The sequence below is a fragment of the Opisthocomus hoazin genome, chromosome 6 (genome assembly GCF_030867145.1).
Source record: "Opisthocomus hoazin isolate bOpiHoa1 chromosome 6, bOpiHoa1.hap1, whole genome shotgun sequence".
NCBI lineage: Eukaryota > Metazoa > Chordata > Aves > Opisthocomiformes > Opisthocomidae > Opisthocomus > Opisthocomus hoazin.
In genome coordinates, this window is record NC_134419.1 from 34714403 (window position 1) to 34732485 (window position 18083).

Consider the following 18083-nt stretch of genomic DNA (forward strand, 5'->3'; position numbering starts at 1 on the left):
CTGCAAGTGGTTTGTGATTTCAGTTACTTAGAGCATTTCAGTCACCCATAGTGATGTTACCCAGAGTAATTCCTCTCTACTGTACTTACAGTGCAGTAACTCGTGTCTTATGTACTACTGTGTGGGTGTCTGTTCAGAGACGCACGTTGCTTTATGTAGTAAGCAGTATTCCACAGTAAATGCACTACATGATAGCGTGTGTATGTGTGGATATATAGTGTACTGCCATATATTATTTATGCACATTAGTATACACTGTATTAAAGTAGGTGCAATATATAAAGTGATGAAAAGTATCATATATGTGTATATAATGTGATTCTTACTCAAGTGCTTATATAGTCGTTGCTTCTGTACTTGATGACAGATGGAAAGGAATGAAAGGAATATTAAAAAATGAACATTTGAAACTGAAAAATAAAAGGATAGCGTATCCGTGTATTGCAAACTTTTCAGTATCACTTCAGATGCTGCAGTCTGATCTCTCTGCCTTCCCCCCTCCCCCCAGGTTTGTGGGTCAGTGATGAAGGAACATACATCTGTGAAGCTGAGAACCAGTTTGGAAGGATTCAGTCACGGCCAGCCACCGTCACAGTAACTGGACTGGGTAAGGCTGGTTTAATGTCAGTGCCGACAGTGAAAGGGAAGACTGGCAGCGTTTCAGTACCTGGAATATACTGGAGGAGGCGATAGTCGGTGGTGTTTGTACAACAAATAGGATGTCTGAGGGTTATGTATGTACATGGTGGTGTATCTATATGCTTTTATCTATAGCTGTATTTACACATGTGTAGCCATTCACACAAACTGAATGAGAAGACGATTGCATGGAATATTGTAATTAATTTCATTGAATTTAGTGTGTTAGAATGTTGTCATTTTGCTGGCTACATTAATTTGAGTTAGTTCCATCTACACTTTTTAACATGGACCTTAAGAAAGTGATTTATCCTGTCTTCTGTTTCTTATTCCTAACTAAATTTATTAAGGAATGAAAAATCACCATGATCAGGCATGGTAAAGATGGGATTTCTGCCATTTAATTCATCTTAAAAAAGACAGCCAGAAATGAACTTGATTATATCAGTGTGTTGGTATCACTGGGAAGGAATCTTAGTGATCCAAGATGACAGTAAACGTCTAGCTTTGACAATAGCTGTGCTATTAAGGAGTTGTTTATTATCTCAGTTGGACACTTGGCAATAAAAGGAAAAATATTGCTGTGGAATGTATACATTTGCGGGAGGACAAGAATGGAGTCCATCTGCTGTCAAAGAAACCATTTGTTAACTTAAAACATGTGGTGGGAATCTGTGATGCTAGTAGTATTTGATAGGCAACGTGGTTTTACCTATTTAAAAGTATTATTTAATCCCCATATTTAAAATTAATTTATAAAGCGTGTGCACAGGAGTGCTTTCTGTTGGCTCTTTACAGAGCATGCAGAATTTTCTGCTGGGCTGTTGACCTCTATTCTAATCCCTTAAAATTTTACATCCAAAGGAAATTATCACTTATTTTTTGTCCTCACCAAACCTGCTACTTCGATTATTTTGCCCAAGTAAGAAAAAATGATGTATCAGCTTGGTATCTAGGGGAACACAAGCTTTCAGGCAAATGCTGGCTTGGATCCAATTTCGGCTGGGCAACGTCCTCCATTTGCTGCCATTCCTTAGTCTTAGGATGATTGTACATGTTTTCTTCCAGCATCCTTTCCTGTCCTGTGCTACACTACACCTTCATTTATTTCTCTCCTCCCCTGCCCCCCCACCCCCGCGCCTGCATCAATGATATTTCAGGGACCATCTGGTATTTTTTGTCATAAAAGAAGTACGTTGGAACTTCCATGCTGTTTGTTGATGGCCACTTTTTTTTTATGCCTTTTTTTTCCTTTCTATTTAAATCATATAGTTTTCATCATAGGAAATGTTTCTAGTCTGAAGCTACTGCAAGCAGTGTTAGTGACGGGACTAATAGCAAAAATTCAAATGTAATACTTTACGTGAATGTATAAAAAAATCCTAATAATTTCTTCTAATTCTTTTGTTCAAGTTACACCTCTGATTGGAATAAGTCCACCCACAGCAAGTGTAATCGAGGGGCAGCAGCTCACTTTGCCATGTGTGCTGCTTGCTGGAAACCCTATTCCTGACCGGAGGTGGATTAAAAACAGCATGGTGGTAAGACTGTCTTGTTTCCTGTAAGATTTATGGGCAGAGAAAATCCCCAACTGACGTCTCAAGCCACAATAACAACTTGGTTTAATTTACAGAAGTTGATATACAAATATACTGATAGATTTTGTGCTTACAAATAAAGGTGCTTCCAGAGATGGGACTGGCTCACTGGAAGCAGGGATCCAGTGCCATCAAGGGGAATCCCAGCAGACGGCCACCGCTCTGTAAGGCCGCAGCTGCTGCTGAGCCTCTGCGGGTGCTGCCATGCCAAGGGCAGCCACTCCTCTGCGAAGTGGTAGCTGGTGACGGTTCCAGATACGAAAGTGGGAGCGAGGAGTGGCATCCTGGCAGGTTGAAGCCTCACCCCGATCACTGCCCACGCTAGGATGTTTCTGACTCTGAAGGGAGATCAGGGAGTAGGAGATGGTAGCGGGGAATGTGAAGGTCTAGAAGAGAACGTGGAACCAAAGTATTTATGACTTGTCCTTTTATTTTCTGTTTTACTGACTTTCAGAGCAGTTTTGTGCATTCACTTTAGCTCCTGAATTTCAGCCTAGGCTCTGAATAGAGGAATGCTAGTGGAATATCCCACCAGAATGAGAAGTGCTGGTATATAAACCCTGGCAACTGAAAAGCATTTCTTTCCCTGTATTTTTTAAAAATAAAGATGCAGAAAATTTCTGTAGGTTTAGGGTTTTTCAGCATCATGGCTTTTAATGCAGCGGGTGGGATGAGGTGAATGTCAGCACCCCGGTACCGTATCCTCCTTTCCTCGTGGTGCACTGCTCAGAGCGCAAAAGCGTGTTTTCCTTCCCCCTTGCGAGCCTGCCGTCGCCGATTTGTAACTCCTGCAGGGAGAGAGGTAGTGCAGGCACTGCGCCTGGGTTGGCTGGCTGAGTGACGTTTTGTTTCTTCAGCAGTAGCCAGATTACTGACTTGAACACCCCTGTGAAGCCATGCTTTGTATCTTGCTTTCTAATTTCTCCCTAAAGCCCATTCTTCACAGCTGTAATTAAAAAATGATAGCAAATTATTTTATTTATTGTCACCAGGCAGAGCCCTGGCGCTACCTGACCCTTTGCTTGCTAGAGTTTTCTGCTCAGATTTTGAATCACTGTGAATCATTGGACTTTTCTTTAGGCTGTGCAAGTGCAAGTAGAACAGGCTGTAACTTCTGTGAGAAATGCTGGCGGGATCCTCCTTGCTGAGTTGCTAATTCCTCTGGGCAGTAGTGCTGGTTTCTTGTAGCTGTAAGCTCGTGGCAAAAGCTGCACTCCAAGGAAAGCGCTGCAGTCATATTTAGAGAAGAAAGCAGCTTTTTCTGAGCACAGCATGAGTGGAACAGTTTTGCATTCTCACAGCCTTTCTGTAAGGCACGTCTGTGTTGCTGAGCTCATTGTTTTTTCTCTTGTTGCTATAAAGTATAGAACTTGAAAAATTATGCTTCTTTTGAGAAAGTTATAGCTTATCTGTCACAATGATATGCTTCAGAGCGGATCTGCTGGATGGATATGGCAAGTTAGAAGGTTTTGATAACTTTAAAAAAAAAGAATCTGTTTGTGGAAGAAGATCAAGTGATTGCACTCATCAAGAGCTGGTCTGTGATCAAATTGGGTTACTGGAATAATTAATTAAAAATACAGTGAAATGATTCAGCAAAGTTTGGTTTTGCCCCAGTGCACAATTACAAGCATGAGTGGCCGTTCTGTATGTGCTATGGCAGAGCAGAGCTGCTGTTGCAGATCTGAATCTCACTGCAGCAGTAAATACGAGGTGCTACCAAAGTTCTTATCTAAAATGAGCTTTTTGTGAATGATGGAAGGCAGGAAAATCTCTGGTAAAATTCTCTAGGAACATACAATTTTTAAGAATGTGAAACAGTCAAGTAAAGCCACACTACATCCTGAAGCAAGTATTAGCAACCAGTATTTTCTTCAGTCAAACGTTACGTCGCTCTTTTGGCAGTTGGTTCCCAACCCCTACGTTAACGTTCGCAGTGATGGCAGCCTGCACCTGGAAAGAGTCCGGCTGCAGGACGGCGGTGATTATACCTGCATGGCAAGTAACGTTGCTGGGACCAGCAACAAAACCACTACTGTTAATGTGTATGGTAAGGAACTCGGTCTTGTTGCTTTTGTGCTGAGGGCAAAGTGAGAGTGCCGTGCTTACTAACAGGAGCTCTCACTAGCGCTTTTTTATTACAGAGTGATTTCGCCAGTTTCCTCTTTTGTAATGGTGTTACTTTGTAAAGTAACGTGGTGGGAAATTGGATCCACGGCACAGGAAGGAACTGAGCGACTGATACTGTTTTTAAAACAAAACAAAAATAATGCCATTTTGTGATCATAAAAGGTCCTCGTTTTTAAACATCTGCTAAGGTTGGGCTGTGCGGTCTTCATCTCTAGCTTTATTAACAAAACAGATGCAATTGGAAGTTTACTGGAAAACCATGAAAAGGGTTGTCTGGGGGTTTCATAACTGATATAAGGAAGCACAACTCGTGGGAGAAGAATTAGGATGAATTATGAGTTTGGCAGAATGTGCTTGTTTTTTTGTTTGGGGTGTTTTTTTTCCTCTTTTCCTTTCTTGTTTAATTAAACCGTACCGAAGATGACACTGACAGCAAGACAAAGTGTTAGCATTGTGGTAACCCATCTGTATTTCAGCTGAAGATGCTTGTATTGACTCTGTGTGAGGTCACAGCCACTTCGTGGTTTACAGCCGGAGATTTTCTCACATGTTAAAGTAATCATGGGAGATTTATAAGGTTTACTGAAGATGCTGCAATATCCTTTTACGCTAAAAATAACTATTATTTTTTAATACAGGCAAGAACTCGGTGCCGGATAAGGTCTTTCATGCCAACAGTAGTTTTTGGAATATTTCAGAACTTGAGAACAGAAAGGATATTCGTATGTTTTCAAAAAGATCTAGTTTTTGGTGTTATGTCCTTAAATCTGATGTTCTTTGTTGTTAGTTCAAAATCAGCTCAGTTAAGTAAGGGAACTGGGGTTCTTGTTGTCTGTTGTTACTGATCTTGTGATCCAGTTCATCTAATGGTCAGTCCCTGCAGAAACCATCCCTGCAGTTAACACAACTTTGTAGCATTTATAACAAATATTAAGTAAGCTTGGAGTGTGATCAGTTCTTCACTGTCATACCTGCTCTGCTCAAAACGTTGTCCATCGATGGAAATTGATTCAGCACCAGAACTGCTGAACCCATTCTCATGGAAGGTGCTGTGTAGGTTGAATCGTGTACAGTATCGTTTCGGGAAGCCTGGCCTAGAGTGCTGCAGAGGATATTGTGAGAAAGACTTTCTGAAATGATTACAATCAGCTCTGTGAAATAGCTACAGCTAGTTTAAAACTGTATGTGCCTAATCCAGTGATCAACCCGTAGCTGACACGCTTTGTTATGAGCAGGTATTTATTCTATGATGTGAGAGACTGGAGAGTGGAGGAGGAAGTGGTTGCTCATTGCCAATCTTAGGGTTCAGAGAAGAAGCTGAAAATTCCCAAGCCCTGCTGCCTGTATGAAGTAGTAACTGAATATAAGGATTTTATTGTAAGAGTTGTGCCATGGTTTGAAATCTGCCCTCTGCATGTGTTTAATATTTGCATTTTTTTTTAGTTCTGCCTGTTATTCAGCATGGACAGCAGATATTTAGCACTATTGAAGGAATCCCAGTAACATTACCGTGCAAAGCAAGTGGAGTCCCTAAGCCATCTGTTGTCTGGTCCAAGGTAATTGCTCATCTTTGAGCTTTGCAGGGTGAAAGGTGAATCGAACACATCATTTAATTGTCATAAAAACTATGTGCAAGAAACATGACCAAAAGCCCCAGTTGTGAGGGATCTGGAAATCTTTGTTTGTTCATAGCTGCTTTTGTTTCTTAGAGCAGTGCTTTCTGCCCGTGGTCCAGCCATAGATCAGTCTTCTGTTCTATGGAAGAGCTTTGGCTATTGCCGTATCTTTGTTTTTAGCACTTTACAAGTTGGTCATATTCCCGTTGTGAGTTGATAATTTGAGATTAGGCACCCTGCCACAGATTCAAAGTTTGTTTTTGTTTTGGAGCCTTACTTTTAAGATGACTTTTTCCTCTGAAGAAAGTGTGTCTAAGAATGGCATTCGGGGGTTAACCATCCATCACTTTTCAATCATGTCCTTGACAAGATGTTTGGACATCAGAAATCGGTGTCAAAATTATCCCAGGTCAAATCTTGTTTTATTTTTTTAAATTGGAGTCTGTAAAAAGTGGCAAGTTCTCTGTGTAAGAATCCCAGTGCTTCTGCTGTTGTTACTGCTTAGACAGTGACACTCCAACACTGTGAAAAGTTAGCTGAATTTAGTTAATTTGTATGGACAGAATTTTGGGGCCAGGCTTCTTAGTTAATTTTAAATATTTTGTCCGTCTCAGCTGTAAATAGTAGAAGCAGCACTGTAATGCAAATTAAAATTTTGCTCAGTTTAGTCAGACTGCCTGCGAATCGTTTGGTCTACAAAACTACATTAGAGACCATGGAGCATATTTCACAGTGAAAAATCTGACCTAGTGTTATATGAAAAATATGGCAGTTTTCACACGAGTGGATCACATTAATGGGGTAAGCTAGGGGAGACACTACAGGAATTAACATTTTTGTGTTCCTTGAATATTTTCTATGTTTTCGCCAGATTTTATTCTATCTCTGTAAGCTTTAGCTTTTATTGAATCAAATGATTGTAATTGGTCTTATTTTAGAAGATTTAGGCACTGTGGACTTTTTTTTTTTTTTTTTTCCCTTTCCACAGAAAGGAGAAATAATTCTTTCCAGCAATGTGAAATTTTCTGCAGGGTCTGATGGAAGTCTGTATGTAGTTTCACCAGGGGGGGAAGAGACTGGGGAATATGTGTGCACTGCAACAAACGCTGCTGGTTATGCTACCCGCAAAGTCCAGCTGACCGTCTATGGTATGTGTGAGCTGAAATCAAATACAATGGCGTCGTCTTTCTCCCTGCATTGCATTCTACTTCAGGTGGTAAAACCCACTCAGGGGCGTTGTGAACTAGGATACCCACAGTGCAAACAGGATTTAAACTGATCTCTAATTAGCGCTCTTGGCTTCGTCCTAGATCACTGGATCTGTATAGTAGGCAATTTTACAAATGGCTGATACTGAAAGGCCTATCCTTCAGCAGTTACAATTCTCTTAAAGCCTCCTGATACCTGTTCACCTTGAGTTCATGGGCTAAGATCTTGGGCTGATCATAATTTCATCTTTTGTGGAAGTGAATAGAAGTACCTGTGTGGGAATAGAAGTCCCTGCTGATAAAAGAACGAAGCTCCATTAATCCCATCGGTCCCAAAGCTTCCTACCATCTCCCAGTACTATAAAAAATTTGATTTAAGTGTAGACTTGCTTTGCAAGGCTTTTATGGCTTGCAGGTATTGGTGCAGTAGTGTGACATAGTTCAGGTACTGTTTGCAAGCTATCTGTGCAGTACAGAGCTCAGCACATGCATGAACTACGTGTACCTTGCTATCCAGCTTTTGGGGTAGATAGTGCAGTCTTGCTGGGATTTGTGGTATTGCATGTAGGCATCAGCTGGTGTCTGAGCTACGGGCACTGAACATCAGCCTTACGGTGGTTTATGTTTATTGCAGGCATGTCATTAAAAATAGGACTGTATTGTTATATACCTGGTGAATCTGAAGTAAAATTGTGTGATGTTACATTTGTACAAATACGTATATTCACTGCAGCTTCTTAACATGTTCCACGTTATAGTGAAACCTAGAGTATCCAGGCCTGGAGACCAGCAAGGTAATGCGTCTGATAAACCCATAGAGATCTCAGTAATTGCAGGGGAAGAAGTCACACTTCCATGTGAAGTAAAGAGCTTGCCACCCCCCATCATTACCTGGGCCAAAGAGATGCAGCTCATATCTCCATTCTCTCCAAGGTAACAATGTTTGACGAAAGCAAAAAGAAAAGTGAAAATGCATCTAAGCTTTCAAGATTTTGGAAGTGTTTATAATTTCTAATTGCTTCAGGATCAATCAGAAGGTATTAAGTTGTCCTGCACGAGGACTCTGTTTTGCTAGGTCCTGAAACTCTCTTTCCCAAACCAAGCACGTGTCTCTCTCTGAAGGATACTGAGGCCATGCATCATTGTGAGGCTTCCATTGCAGTGTGTGTTTATACGCAATCTCAGGAGGCCAAGGCGGAAGAGATCCTGTTATATTTGTACTGTGGTGCTGCCCAGAGACCCACATAATCTGTGCCTGATTATAAATGTTTAAAAACTGTTTTTCTTTTCTTAAGCACTTCATCTTTATGCTCAGGAGAGCTTTGTTTGTTATTCATATGAGGTCTGGGCTGCCAGTAGAATACAGATGATGATAAATGTTTGGGAATGCTTACAAGGGCTCATTGCTTGCTGTGTTTTGTGTCCAAAAACTCTCCTGATATTCTTGAACATGTGAAAACATAGCTAAATGCACATAAAAATCTGGAGTTGGCAGCCTTAGAGACTGAAGAGTGTGTTGCATACAGCATGGGCCACAATGCTGGAGTTGTTCCTTATCTTAGCATGGTACAAAAGAAGAGAGGAAATGAGTAGGTCATGGTTCTCTGTATGATCCCAGCTGAAGTGCCAGCTACCTTCGTGGGGCAAGCTAGTGCTTTGTAGCCTCCAGGACACCTCGGAAGGGGTAAAGGCTGCAGCTGTAGTCGTAACCCAGGGCATGGTAGTGCTGGCCGAGTGCCCCCTGTAGCGATTGCTGTGCCCGTTGGCTGGTGTCGCTCAGCCATCCAAGTGGAAGGAATCAGCCAGTGTCTGAGCTGAATGACGGACTCGCACAGACCTGGTGGTGAGCCTGCTTCCTTGGGGCCAAATCCGTACCTCGGAGCCACCCGTTCCGTGAGCCTGCTGCGGCCTCAGCGCCTAGCAGCTGCTGGGCCAGCGTATTCGGTGTCTGTGCACAGAGTGCTGGTTTGTTCTTCAGAATCTGCGCGGAGTTTTCTGCTGTGTCCTGTGAGCACGTTGCGTGCACGAACGAATCTGCTTTCTTGGTCCCGTAGTTGTCCTCGTTTTACCTCAGGAGACATTGATAAATTAGGCTACTTGCTCATGGCTGTTGTGGAGAGATCCAACAGAGTAGCAGAAGTCCAGCTCAGCCCATTGCATAAAATTGTTTACAGTTGTTAGCAAAAGTTAAAGAATTAGTCCAAACAAAATTGTTTGAGACCACCCAGAGATGATGTTAGAAATGTGACCAGTAAACAGAAGAAGAGTGAAATCAGAAATGAAGGAACGTTACAAGCCTGTGACCAGAGCTGTGGGAAACATCAATACTCCATCGTTAACTATTTAGTGATGAATAGTGACAATTTCTTTAAGCATCAGAGCTGGTGAACTCTTCAGAAACTCCCGTCTCTAACAGTCATAACATCTTTTTTGCCAGCATGAAATAGTATTAGAAGTTGTTTAACTGTTTAACAGCCATTAACCTGCTGACCTGGGCTGAGCAAAAATTTGTGACTGGAGGTTGAAGAGCTCCATTATCTGATCCCACCCCCCGAAACAAGACAGATTTTAATATGTCCTGTAAGTAGCTAGAACCAAATTTTGTGATGTGGATCTTATATTGTAGGTATTCGCTGTGTGTTCTGAATGTGGTGCCTCAGTAGGGCACAGCTCAGTGTGCCCTGTGGAACATTTTAGCTTGTCGCAATCATTGTCAATGTGTAAATAGAGGTCATTCACCTTTCAGTACGTGTTTATACAGTGTATCTGCTTCTTATTTTTCCAGACACACTTTCCTACCCTCAGGGTCCATGAAGATCAGTGAGGCACAAGTTTCAGACAGTGGAATGTATATCTGTGTAGCCACAAATATTGCTGGGAATGTGACTCAGTTAGTGAAGCTAAGTGTGCATGGTAAGTTTTAACTTAAAGGATAATTATCTGCAAGTTTCCACATGGAATTTAGCATCGTGCAGAGGTTTTGAAACATTTTTCCTTATGTAAATTAAAAGCTATTGATCTGTATTCTTTCAGGTAATACTATCTTCATAAGTAAGTTGTTATTGATAATGTGGAAAGGACCTATTGCATACCCAGGCACATATATATGTGTGTGTATATATATGTGTATATATATATATGAACACCTTTCTTTAATGTTTCTTAGACTCATGGAAGAATTATAGCACAATATGATGTTTGACTCTTCTTAAGTCAGCCAGAGGAATTTTAATAACTGAAAACTTTTGTTCAAATGCACTTGGATGTTCTCTGTGCAAGAGATTTCCCAGTAGTACCTTGGCAGACAGTGGCTGAGAATAGCAAAGTTGGCCAAGGCTTACAGATGTCAAGTTCCCACCAGCTTGGTGAGAATTACATATCCCAGCTCTTTTGGTAGCGACTGTTGAAGTTTGTTCGCACACGTGGGCGGGTGGTAGTGAAAGCAGTGTGCCGTTGTGTCGCCTGTGGGTAGGCAGCTGCTCCTGCCTGGTGCACAGCCATAGGCATGCGCATTCCGCTGTACCCACCTGTGTGAATACCTTAACCCATGTGCCTGTGCTTCCTCTATTCAGACCAGCACCCTGTGCTTGTGCGCACCTTCCTCCCCCTCGGTGAAGGTGTCAGGCTAGGACCCGTGTCCCCTGCCGTCCCCTTCTGACCAGAGGTTGTCCCATTCTTGCTCCCTTGTCTCTTTCCTGCTTCCCGATACTGGGGCCCTAGCCACAGTCTCAACCACTTCCACAATGTCATGTGTTGTTAGCTCCATGCTCTCTGATTTATCCTCCCTTAAACACAGGTAGTGGCACACGTATCTCCTGCCAGTGGTAAAGCACACAGGAGAGTGAGTGCTGGAGCCGTGGCCTGGCCCAGCCCAGACGAGGCTGATCAGTAGCAATTGTGGGGGTGTGTGTGGATTGTCCTGTGGTTCGCGTAGGGTTTGGGAATGTTGCTGCCAGTACCCATTGCCAGCACATGACTTTGAAGTGGATCACATACCGTGAGCGTACCAGATTGGAACTCCTGCCCCCAGCAGCTCTGAGAGCTTCAGGCTACCCTAATTGAATCGCAGTGGCTATAACAGACTGCTGTCTGGTTCTGCCTATAGAGAAGTCTGATATCAGTGCACGTCTTTGTTTATATATAATTGTACATGAGCAGGGAGTCTGGACAAATGGCACTTGTTATTGTCTCAGACATTCTTTAGAAATCTTTTTATTGTCAGTGATCCTTAGAAAGAAAAACATTGTGGCAAAAGAGTTATGTTGGATTTATATTATTCTTTGGAACCAGCAAGATCTCTTCCAGTCATATTTTGTAGCCTTGTCCAATCTTGTGTTTGGAAGCATAAAAAGATCAGGGATTAGGGGAAGGAAATTAAACTGTCAAAAGGAAAATATAATTAACTTTATCATAAAAGCTTTTGAACTGTTTTGTGTTGTGAAGAACCAGTACCTGTAGCTCTTCAAATGTGCTCAGTAGAATAACATTACACTACTCATTTGACAGTCGTGCAGTCGAATTTGAAATGGAGCTTCTTCAGAGAAGTTCAGCAATGGGGTATCGTACATGCTGTCCTGTGTGTGCAGAGAACGTGCAGGTCTGCTTCCTTGGTCGCCTGAGGGAGTTCAGTTTCAGCGAATAAGGAAGGGCATTTTCTAAAATGACAAAATTGGAAAAGAATTTCCTTCAAGAGTGTTCTTGTACATCTTTTTCTTCACATTATTGTGGACTAAACTTGTCTTCCTTAGTTCCTCCGAAGATACAGCGTGGGCCTCGGGTTTTGAAAGTCCAAGCTGGCCAGAGAGTTGACATACCCTGCAGTGCCCAGGGGGTCCCTGCCCCAGCGATCGCTTGGTTCAAAGGCAGAAGCGCTGTGCCGATAGATGGAGGGCAGTTTAGCCACAGCCTGGATGGAGCTCTAAGCATCAGCAGCGTCCAGCTTCCCGATGCCGGTGTCTACAAGTGTGTCGCTAGTAACGTAGTGGGCAGCGACGTGTCAGAGATAACAGTACGAGTTCAAGGTATTTCTGTTAGGGCTGTAATCTTGCCTTTGGTGCTGGCTAGGTATAATTTCATGCCAGTGCTGTCTGGTTTATGTTTTGGAGGGCTATGCTCTTTGCCGTTGACTGTTACATGATGCAAAATCCAAATCTGTTTTAGATGTTATGTTCTGATGTTAATTAAGGAAAATTAGAATAGGTAAATAGTCTCTGGAACCTTTGCAGAGGTAAGGAAAAGAAACTGAAAATATGTTACTTTTTTTTTTTTAAACAAAAAAAATCTTTAAGCTACTTATGATTAGGTTTTGTAGTAGGTAATTAAAATCCGATTCCAGTATGGGAAACCTCTTTTTCAAATATTATCTGTGTGTGTGTGTTCAGAGGTTTCACATTTTCAGAGACTGTCTCTGAACCTCAGAGCCTGGTGTCACAGCTTTAAGTGGAACTGGAATTTTGCATGAGCTGAAATAGAGCTCTTCCCTCAGTCAGTTAGTACGCTATTGAAATGGTGACGGGGCAGCAGAGGTCAATGTGCCAATTGAGGTATATATAGTAGAACTCCTCACTTGATGGGCTGACGTACATTAATGTAGCATAACTGACCTAAGCAGGAATTATTTCTTCTTTGTTGCAGTCTAAAGGCAACATTCTGCTGCCTTTGGATTAGAGGTGCTGAAAACCGCTTCTTACAAACAGCAAATAACTGCCATTAACTTTAATTAATTATATATAATATTCTTTATATAGTCTCAGTCCACACACAAGTTTAAAATGAGATGTAAGAACAAAGGATGGAAGTAGTACTAATATGCGGTATGAGAAAAACCAGCTTAAACAGTGCTTTTCAGATTTTGCAGAAACACTGTCTCTGCCTTCAAAACATATATAGTGGATTTTGGAGAGAACCAACTTCAGTCAAATTTGAAAGTCTCTTCATACTGCTTACTTCCTAAATATTCCTGTTGAAATCAAGACTGCTTGTATAGGACACACTCCGATCAGCGTAAAGAGGGTCATTAAAATCTGACCTGGTGTGAAGGAGAGAGACAGTGTTATGTGTTGCCAGACCGTTTTTTCGCATTTGGGAGCAGAGGTCAAGAATTTTTTGGGAATCTTAATTTCCTTTCAGAGTCTCCTACTATCGAGGATCTGGACCCTCTGTACAACAGTCCCTTTCAAGAGAGAGTGGCAAATCAACGCATGGCATTCCCATGCCCAGCAAAAGGTCTGTAGCATTGTCACCACCTTTAGTGACAGAAGTATGTTTTCCTGTTGACCACTGAAAATTACTAAGTTTCTGTGTACTCCTTGTCATGCTAAAAATGTGCAATCTGCATGGTATTTTCCATATATACTTTATGTGGAAAAATTCAGACTAACAGTGATTTAAATAACCAGTGTGTGTGGAAGTTCTGTGAAGAGTCATTGCCAGCCAACAAGAATATTGTAATGTTTAGGACTAAGATTTCTAATGTTAAAATCATACTGTAACTGTTAGGGCTTCCTCTGAGTTTGAAAGCAAGCTCATGGCCACCCTGCGCATTGTCCCTGCCGGTAAGATTTCCAGCAAGCAGTGGGAAAGATTTGAGTCTTTCTTATTCTGAGCTGAGTGAATGGTTTCTTGAAGTTTCACCTTTTTCTTGTTAGGTATTCCAAAGCCTGCTGTCAAATGGCTCCGTAATGGAAGAGAGCTGACAGGCAGTGAACCAGGGATTTCGGTTCTGGAGGATGGGACGCTGCTGGTCATAGCTTCTGTTACACCTTCTGATAACGGAGAGTATATCTGTGTGGCAACCAATGAAGCTGGAAGAACAGAAAGAAAATACAACCTGAAAGTTCATGGTAAGTAATAAAAACTTATTTATCAGAATGAACAGAGAATTCTTGCTCCTGATACTCTTCTTCCAGAATCCTAACTGGAAAATAGAAGCTCTACAGGTGGCCTTGACATACAGTTTGATATTTTGCTTCTCACAGAGTCCTTCTATTCCAGCCTTGTTCACTTCCTGTGATAGTCAGTTCTGACGCTGAGCAGGTTTATATCCTTATCTTTATTCTGAGAAAAGCAGGACTTCCATTTTGTGCCAGCAGGGCTCATCAGTGGGGTTTGAACTTTCTACTCCACCACGTAAGGCCATTTTATTTGCATTCGTAGTGGGACAAATGATAGGCAGGTGGTGTTGGGGATGGCTGGAGCAGTGAAGAGGAAGGGTTACTCTCTGGAATCTGCTTCCTTTAAATGCTAAGCAAATAACGGGCGATTTTAAGATTAAGGTTAAATTTAAGATTAAATAAAATTAAATTTAAGCTTAGATTTTAAGATTAGTCTCTCAAAGCGTTGATGGTAATTGTGTTTGAGTGAATTTCCCTGGAAGTCTGTTACTGGGCAGGAGAAGACTCTGTTTTTCAGAAGCAGAAGAAAGGACACAGGGTGGTATGTCCAGAGCCAAAAGGCAAATGGAAAAGTTGGGGAGGGAATGAAAAGGGTCTGAGAAATCTAGATTACAAATGTGCTTGACTGGGGCAGGGGAGGAGGAAATGGGAAATCACTGGAATAAAAGGCTTAATGCATGACTTTGAGCTTTCTTGTAGTTCCTCCTGAAATCAGAGATCAAGAAAAGGTGACAAATACGTCTGTAGTTGTTCATCACCCTGTGAGTCTCTTCTGTGAAGTATCTGGTAACCCCTTCCCCGTCATCTCCTGGTATAAAGAAGATATCCAGGTACGTATGATTAACCTAATTGAAGTAACGTAGCCATCATCAGTCAGTTTTGTGCTGACTTTGAGTGATTGGTATGAGGAGTCATTTGAAGTAAATACACGTACATGCCTTTATGTATATTTAAATTGCACTAAGAACACCTATGGAGAAAGCCAGCTAAATATGGCTAATCCATTAATTCAGCCATTCAGTAAGTCCAAAGTAAACTCTGTATTTTCAAGATTCCCCTAGGAATTAGTCGTAGCAATCTCCCGGTATTGTAGATGCCAGAGTCCTTGCAGGAGGCCCAGTAACGGTATTTTCTTTGTTCTGTAGATGGAGAAATAAGAACTCTTGGAGGCGATTTGAATTCCTCGGGATTATCCTTGAGCCTTGTGCTTCTGCTTGAAGCTGATAAGTGGTAGTTTAAGATGAGGATAGACCCTTTTATGCACCTTTGTGACTAGCCAGTGCTGGTGGACAAAGAATCTCTGTTTTCCCACTCCATTATATGTTGAGCTACAAGTCATATTGAATAGATTGCAGAAGTTGAGGAGATTAGTGCTGTAACTGAAAGGGGAAATAGATTATCCTTAGACTAAACCTACCATTTTCTTATAAAAACCCAGCTGTGATATTTGGCTGATGTAACTTGGATCACGTAAGGCCAATGTCTCGGGTTCTTTTAAGGTTGTGGAAAGCAGTACTCTCCAGATTTTGCACACTGGGAAGATACTGAAGCTCCTTAAAGCTGCTACTGAAGATGCTGGACAATATTCATGCAAAGCCATAAATGTAGCAGGAAGTTCAGAGAAGCTGTTTAACCTGGATGTACTAGGTCAGTTCCATGGTTTTGGTTTTGTTTTTTGTTCGATTTTTTCTTTTGTTTTTTGTTCAATTTTTTTCTAAGACGGTGATTTGAAAAACAGTTGATACTTAAGAGGCCAATAAATTTCAACCCAACATAAATAGATTCTTCCTCTCACTGCCCGTTAAATATTGGCTGCTAAAGCACTCATCACAATGGTTTTTGAATAGTTAAAATTTGCCATTCTTGTAGTAACGCAGACAAAACGCTGCTTTTCATTTCTGCATTTTGGTCTTTGGTACTTCATTTTGCTCTTTGGGTGTAGAGCAGTCTAAAGTAGGAGTTGTCTTACGTACAGGTGGTCAGCACAAATGTGGAAGTGCTTGTCACAGTAGAAATGGTGGTGTGATCTAGCAGGAGTCATTTTACAGTGAGAACTAAAGTTATTTCAAGGGAGTAGTATGATCCACTACTGCATTTCTTCCAGTTTCATAGCATGCCTGCTCTGATTAAATAGTTTTGCCTGTAATGTTTGTCTTTTTAAAGTTCCGCCAAGTATACTAGGTGCCGATATGCCCAGTGAAATTGCAGTTGTTCTCAACCAGGAAATCAGTCTGGAATGTAGAGCGAAAGGCTTCCCCTTTCCTGACATTCACTGGTTCAAAGATGGCAAGTAAGTATCTTATGGCTTTTGTGGTTTGTGTCGAGATTATTCCTCTCTTAGAACGTAGAGGAGGAAGGTGCACTTGGCAGCAAGCCCTGCTTTTAGCTGCGTAGTGTGAAGTTATTGTCATCAGATATCGTTTGTGGTGGCGCGAGGTAGCGAGTTCTTAATCAAAAGTTAGCATCCCGCTTTTCTTGTGAACTGTCCCATTACTGACAGGGGCACTTGCAGAGCAGATTTACAGGATCTGACACCAGACGACGCTTAAACCAAGATAAGCGTTGCCATTTCTTTGAGTTTATTGTGTCTGGATTATTTTAAATATATCATCAGTTAAAATACAGTGTTTTTGCTGACGATTTTTTCATTCGTACACAGTATCCATCTAAAATATTTTTCTAGCTAACACCTCGTGCAGTTCTGCATATATACATTAAAGGTTTTAAAACATTGTAGCCTGCATGTTTCAGTTCTTCATCTCATCTTCCAGGAAGGCATACCGAGAGAAGAATTCTTGGCAGCTGAAAACCAAAATGGGCTGTGTTTTTAAATAGTGTCGGTGTTTAGCCGTGTGGTTCAGTTTGGGCATTGGCTGGTACTCACAGATATTCTGATGTGACAATTCCTGTTTCTTTGGTATTGGTATATTGACACTTTCATCTAGTAAATGCAGACATTTTGTTATGGGCAAAGGACTGTCATGACCTAAGTAGTTAGAAAAAGAAACTGAGGTCAGTAGTAGGACTCTGGCTCTGATGCTGGCATCCTGGATGACCTGATTAAAGGACTTTTGCATTGTGGTTTCCTCTAAAAACTAGGAGTAAAGTTAATTATAATAGTTTGTCACTTTATGATGGCTCTTTGGGTTAATGCTGTTGCTCTAGTGCTAAATTGTGCTTTTAATGGTACAATTACTGCCATTAAAGGACCCCTTCTTATTACATCAGTTTAAATTAATGCTGAAAGGATGGAGTCAGAATTCTGTGAAGGAAAATAATCTCTGTTCCAGGCCTTTGTTTTTGGGTGATCCCAACGTTGAGCTTCTGGACAAAGATCAAGTTCTACACATAAAGAGCGCTCGAAGGATGGACAAAGGTCGTTATCAGTGCAGCGTGACCAACACTGCTGGCAAACAAGTTAAGGAGGTCAAGCTGATCGTCCACGGTAGGTTTATGGAATGCCTGATCCTACAACATGCTTTAGTTTTACTCATAAGATTTCTTCTTTGAATGGAGATGTTCAGACAAATATAAATCAAGGGTCTGATCTTGCAAAATTTGTGTATAAAGGTAACTTAGTTCTCATCTGTTGACAAAGTGATCTTTCTAAGCCTTTATGTTTGTCAAGTGAAGTAGGGATGTAGTCTTTGCAAGCTTGACTTGAAGTGGCTTTTATGTGCTTTATATTAGTTTTTAATTGGTGAAAGCCAAAGATCTTGAAGGGTCTTCTCAAATTTTGCTATTAATTAGTTTCAACTGGATTATTTTATTATCACAGTGGCTTTATTATTTTGACTGTTCTAAGGAGGAGAAAATTAATTAGAAGATTTTTGTTTTAATACACTCATGGTCTTATTTTCTTAAACCTAGTGCTAGGAGTAAATTCAGACAGAAATAAGTTAAAGTTAGTGCAAAAGAATAAAGTAAAATGTGAGCCCAGTAAGAATCAGGCCCAAATAGTCTTTGAAAAAGAATGTTCCAGATGATCTTCAGGTAGTA

General features: G+C 41.2%; 1 protein-coding gene across 1 annotated transcript in view; it reads left to right on the forward strand.

The window, feature by feature from the left end:
• The window catches only part of HMCN1 (hemicentin 1), a 195460-nt gene that overhangs the window by 84538 nt on the left and 92839 nt on the right, over nucleotides 1-18083 (forward strand). Inside the window, exons 17-30 of the mRNA XM_075422725.1 lie at nucleotides 509-607; nucleotides 2053-2180; nucleotides 4143-4287; nucleotides 5811-5923; nucleotides 6972-7131; nucleotides 7950-8124; nucleotides 9977-10104; nucleotides 11940-12212; nucleotides 13321-13416; nucleotides 13839-14033; nucleotides 14784-14914; nucleotides 15584-15731; nucleotides 16248-16374; nucleotides 17375-17529. Of these exons, the coding sequence (XP_075278840.1) occupies nucleotides 509-607; nucleotides 2053-2180; nucleotides 4143-4287; nucleotides 5811-5923; nucleotides 6972-7131; nucleotides 7950-8124; nucleotides 9977-10104; nucleotides 11940-12212; nucleotides 13321-13416; nucleotides 13839-14033; nucleotides 14784-14914; nucleotides 15584-15731; nucleotides 16248-16374; nucleotides 17375-17529 (2073 nt within the window). The remainder of the gene's footprint in view (nucleotides 1-508; nucleotides 608-2052; nucleotides 2181-4142; nucleotides 4288-5810; nucleotides 5924-6971; nucleotides 7132-7949; nucleotides 8125-9976; nucleotides 10105-11939; nucleotides 12213-13320; nucleotides 13417-13838; nucleotides 14034-14783; nucleotides 14915-15583; nucleotides 15732-16247; nucleotides 16375-17374; nucleotides 17530-18083) is intronic.